General features: G+C 37.6%; 1 protein-coding gene across 1 annotated transcript; it reads right to left on the reverse strand.

The window, feature by feature from the left end:
• Positions 1-513: 513 nt before the first annotated feature.
• LOC114730655 (phenylalanine ammonia-lyase) lies at positions 514-5109 on the reverse strand. The gene is made up of 2 exons (XM_028917762.1): positions 4609-5109; positions 514-2430 (listed from the first exon to the last, which is right to left on the reverse strand). The coding sequence occupies exons 1-2, from the start codon at positions 5013-5015 to the stop codon at positions 681-683; spliced, it is 2157 nt and encodes a 718-aa protein (XP_028773595.1). The 5' UTR covers positions 5016-5109; the 3' UTR covers positions 514-680.
• Positions 5110-5957: the final 848 nt, after the last annotated feature.

The raw sequence follows: 5957 nt of genomic DNA on the forward strand, positions 1-5957 counted from the left end.
CTTTTCCATAGTTTCCGTTATCAAGTAAATTATTTCATACTGCGTCGGTTTCTTAGATACAAAAGCTATATAATTAATTTGCAGATGTCTGTAATGGTTGAAAAAATAAATAAGCTCTTTATTTGTAGTAGATGTGGCTCGGATCATTACCTTGATGAAAAACCCCATTTCATATATGCAAAAAAAATTTATTAATTTGAGAGACAAAATAGGTTAATATCTTATATTTAAAATCAAAACAAACACTCAAACTATCTCTTTGTACCATTTTAGTCTTTATTATTTTTTACTTGTAAGAGTTTCTCACATACTAACGAGAGTATTAAATAGATAAAATTTTTCACTTTTATTTTTATTAAGAAAAGCATTAAATATTAATGTATTTTTTTCTCACCCATTCCCTCTCTCTTCATATGTGTGTGCATGCACCTCAAATATCAACTGAGTCTTGTAAGATTTGGATCACTTTTCTTGCCTAAATTACAATGATTTGTGCAGAACAGAATTGAGAGAGAGAGATGATAGATATTATTATTACATGCTATAAAAAAAAAGATATTATTACATTCTCAAACACGTGTTCAGCAGCATTTTATACCCTTGCATTATACAGAAACTATAATATTATATTGATAAAAATATACTTTTTGAGGAAAAATTTATGGGTTAAAACCATAATCCTAACATATTGGCAGAGGAGCCCCATTCCACTCCTTGAGGCACTCCAATAAAGGATCAATCAACTTTCCTGCACACATCGCGGTGAAGACCGTGTCAAATTCTTCACCAGGTGACCTCACTTTCTCACCTGTTAGCAAACCAGTACCAAGTTCTTCTCTCACAAATCTGTACAGTGGATAAGACCTGCATTCTTTGATCCTGTTAGGGACGGCACATTTTCCATTCTCGACCTCAATTCTTGCATTTTCTACTTCTCCGGGCAAATGGATCCTGAGTTCTTCCTCAAAAGCTGCAATCTTCGAGAAAATGGAGGTGCTTGAGTCCTTTTCTCTGTCACCATTTTGCAGTGCATGATCAACCAGAACTTGTCTCAGTTTCTGCATTAATGGGTATGTTGCGCTGCAAGGATCATCAATGTAAGCAAACACATGCTCACGGTCCACCACTGTGAGTAAATCCTTTTCGCAGAATCTTGAAGGGAGTAATTCTCCATTGACACCCATTGTTAGGACTTTCTTGGCCGCTTGGTTCACAGTGTTCTTCACAGTGCTCTTTAAGTTCTCTTCCAAATGCCTCAGATCTATGGCTTGGCATAGTGCAATTAAGAAGGTGGAGGACATGAGCTTCAGTATGTCCACAGCTTCAGCTGTTTTTCTTGAGGAAATTAGCCCTAAAGAGTTCACGTCTTGGTTGTGTTGCTCTGCGCTCTGAACATGGTTTGTGACAGGATTGGCAAGGAATTGAAGCTCTGAACAGTATGAAGCCATGGCGATTTCAGCTCCCTTGAAGCCATAATCCAAGCTCGGGTGTCGGCTAGCAGAGAGGTTTGAAGGCAACCCATTGTTGTAAAAGTCATTGACAAGCTCAGAGAATTGGGCAAACATGAGCTTTCCAATGGAAGCAAGGGCCAGGCGAGTGTTGTCCATTGAAACGCCAATTGGGGTACCCTGGAAGTTTCCTCCATGAAGTGCCTTGCTCCTTGAAACATCAATCAATGGATTGTCATTCACAGAGTTGATCTCTCTCTCGATCATCTTTGTCGCTTGTCTGATCACTTCAATCTGCGGTCCAAGCCACTGAGGAGAAGTTCTCAGAGCATACCTGTCTTGTTTAGGCTTCTGAAGAGGATCAATCTCATGGAGCTGCTGAGCTGCCTTAACATAAGAGCTTCCATCTAAAATGTGTTCCATTATAGCAGCGGCCTCAATTTGGCCAGGATGGTGTTTCAATTTATGTGTCAAGTGGTCAGTAAACTCTGGCTTGCCCTGCATAACCTCGGCGAAAATTGCAGACAAGACTTCCGACAGGACACCCAGAATGTTTGCCTCGAAAAGAACCATGGAGGCTAAAGCAGATCCTACGGCAGTACCATTAACAAGAGCCAAGCCCTCTTTGGGCTGCAGTTCAAAGAAACCTCCACTGATTCCTGCGAATTGAAAGGCTTCTTTAGGAGAGAGGACTTTACCGTCAGGACCTATGGATTTGGAGTTGGGTCGGCCGATCAAGAGGCCGGCAACGTAAGACAGAGGTACGAGGTCCCCTGAAGCAGTGATGGTGCCCCTGAGAGGAAGGCATGGAGTTATGTTGTGGTTAAGGAACTTGGTCATGGCTTCCAAGATCTCAAATCTGATGCCGGAGTATCCTTGAAGAAGAGTGTTGATTCTGACCAGCATAGCGGCTCTTGTGGCTGTGTGAGGCAACATGTGAGACGATTCCGTGCCATTGCCGAAGATGCCAGCATTCAAGAATCTGTTGCACCATCAAAATCAAAATTTTATTAGAAAAAGAAGAGGTAATAAGTTTCAATAAGAAAGGATAAAATCTTGTTATATTATGATATTCTCTCATGACTGTTTCATTCAAAATTTCAAGATGAGATATGAACACAGACTTAATTGTATTAAGAGAACTTAGTTGTATCCTAAAAGATATTAAATTGAAAATTTTTAATTAAACGGCTTAACTAAAAATTTTGAAATTAAAAATATAAAATTAAGCATAAAATATTATTTCCGATCCTAATTACAAACGAGTTCTTATAATTAAAACCGGAGGTATTAGCATTTGGGTGTGTTTTGACTCAATCTCATAAGCAATTAGTTTAATTCACTGTTTCAAATGAGATCAGAAATGGAAAGAACAACAAATATGTTGCTATCATAATCAAAGTGCAGACTTTATTAACATTTCGATTTCGTCCACCTACATCTACTAACCAAAGTCCATGAGGATGTGAGGCCAATAACCATAATATCGGTTTCTACTTCCTAATAAATGTTCTGCCCATTCAGCCATACCTGCCTAAAAACATTATGCTCTATTTATTTGGGACCCACCCACGTACCCATTAAAAGCTATTACCTTCATTGTTCTCGCTGCCTTCATGCATATGAAATGGAAGTCCCGTCAACTTTTTTACTTTTCATTGTTTCCCCATTTATTTAAACTTAACCTAATTCCCCCCTAAATCTTCTTCTTCTTTGTTTTTTTAATAACTCACACACTCATTATACCTCCTATAGAGAGTTTGAACTCTACATTTAAAGGAGTATTTAGGTAGAAACAGAACCATAATTTTAAAAGTACTTTTACGGTATACGGAATAAATATGTAGACGAGTTTGCCTTGATTTATAAAAAAGTACTTTAAGAAGTATTTTTGAGATTATCCAAACACCCCCTAAGAATACTGTAAACAAAGCGCTTAGTGCCAACTAGATTACAATTTACAAAGTCGGACATTTTCCTCTAAATCAAAACCGTATTTATTTGTATATTTGTAAGTATTTGATCGGGCCATCTCATTTTGATTAAGGTATCTTGAGAGAGTGGTGTTTGAATAAAATAAAAAAGATTGTACTGATTAATGATGCTTTCTTCTAAGTAACCCAAAGATTAATCGTTAAATATTGTTTAAATGAATCAATAGGTAATAATCTGACAATGAATATCTCACCTAACATTTCATACAGAAACTTATAGAAATGCCTTCCTCCCACACCATCATGTCATAATTAAACCGATCGGACCACTTTGGTTATTTCAATATCCCGAGACTTCATTTATAACCTAATGCTACGATCCTGACAACTCATATTTAATCTGGGCATATCAATCCTGTGTCCGTCATTTTCTTCCAATCTTTTTCGTTTCAGTAAAATAGATCTAGTGATACGTTCAACCTTTCCTGGTATACTTTCCACTTATATGATACCTATATTCCACTCATATTTGTCATATGAAACAAGTCTAGGGGTTATTCTATGGTAATTTCTAATCAATTATTAACTAATTTTTCCCTAATTAATCGTTAATTACTAAATTCCAATTTTTAGGTTCAAACTTAAATTTTCTCTGATAAATTTTTTAAAATTATTTTAGGATTATCCAAATCCAATACTTATGCTAGGACAAGCATATATCCCTCCTCCCATGTTGGAAAATTCTTTATCGATCATTAAAAGCAAGTGACTAAATAAATGATCTTCCATTTAATTATTTTGTCAGTTAATCAGTCCTCCTCCAATAACACTTAATTCGTTAAATCTATCTTAGAGTTTGAAATTTCCACTTTGCCTTTATTGAAAATAAAGAAAAATTTTCAGCATTTAAGATGCCATATAGAAAGATCGAATTAGATTTAAATTCTATTTTAATTATTTTTGATAGGAAAAAAAACTAGAAAATATTATTTAATCATGTTCTGGGTGATTTATAAAACTTTCAACAAAAGGAACTGTTTGTAAAAATAACTCATTTTAAAAAAGTTTTTAAGTATAGTGCATGTGACTCGTCTAGTTAATTTTTATTTTAACCACGAAATTCTATGATAATCCTACAAGTTTGGAATTAAAATATTCTGGAGCAATTTAAATTTGAATCTCTTTGGGGAAAAAAATAAAATTCAGAGTTTATATCATGAAATTACCTGATGAGCTCGTTCTGGAGGGCCCCACCCTGCTTGGTTCTCCTGTGTGAGGTGGCACCGAAGCCGGTGGTGACTCCATAGCTGTCAGTGCCTTTGTTCATGCTTTCCATGACCCAGTCGCTGCTGGCCTTCACGCCTGCGCGAGCCTCCTCCGACAGCTCCACCGCCACGCCGGCGTCATGGTTAGCGATCGCGGCCACCTGCGATATCCTCAGTGACTTGCCGGCGATTCGCACCACCGGCTTCCGGTACTCCTCCACCATCCGCTTCACCTCGTCCAAATGGCTCCCCTTCAGAGCCTCCGCCGCCAGGCCCCAGTTCAGAGGATCACCATCACAGACAGCGGCACCGCCACTGCAAAGCTCCAAGGCGACATTATTACGGCCATTGACGTTGGAAGACTCCATCGTGAGAAGAGGTATATATAAGCAGGCTTGGCGGTAACGAATCGAAGGCGAAGGAAACAGGGATTTGATTTGGTTGAAGGGAAGGAAAATGGAGAGGTTATTTTCGTGAGGAAGGAGAAGAGTGGGTGGGGGTGCTATATATAGGGGGAGGGAGGAAATACATTGAGTGAGTGGTGGGTAAGCCGAGGGGTTAGTTGAAAAGAAAGATGGACCGTGCGATGGTCATGGAAAATGGAAGGTCAGGATGATGACACGTGGAGGGAGAGTGGGGTTGGCTCTTGGCTGTTGAGTGGGGCTTGAGTCCAAGTTGGAGAGCGCGCGCATAGAGATGATTGCAAATGCAAGTTCGCACCAAGTTAGTCTCGTCAACGATGAAGTTTTGTGGAAGGAGGGTGAAGGGTAGCAAGGGTTGGTGAGAAAGTGGGAATGGAATATGAGCTCATTTATCTCAGCATATTTGATTTAATATGGTTTTTTTTAGTGATTTTTATTTTGACCCTAAATATAAAATTGAAATTCACTTTATCTATTATATTTATTTATTTATTTTCAAGATAATTCTTATAATATAATAGTAGTTCTAATCAATACACTTGGTTAATAGGGATACTTTAAGAAAGATAATACGTACTTATTACAAATAACTAACTTAACTAATTCTTTTAACTCTTATATTAAAAAGCAAGGTGATAATATTTTTAAAATTGATGGGGTTGACACTTAGCACCGTTGGTTTTGACGTGGCAGTATAAATCTACGTGGAAGTCGTTTGTTTTTATTTGGGCAACGGTGGAACTCACTTACTTGATTCCATATGATAATTTTTACTATCAAAGTTGGAAATTCCATCCTGAAATTTTGTTTGGTTGGTTATAAGATGGTAAGTTTCACTGATGAATTATTCCTTTTATGTGGTAATTTTCTTTCCATTGTGCATCGACG

This window comes from Neltuma alba, unplaced genomic scaffold, assembly GCF_004799145.2.
Source record: "Neltuma alba isolate B1F8T4 unplaced genomic scaffold, ASM479914v2 tig00012753_pilon, whole genome shotgun sequence".
NCBI classification, from domain to species: Eukaryota; Viridiplantae; Streptophyta; class Magnoliopsida; order Fabales; family Fabaceae; genus Neltuma; species Neltuma alba.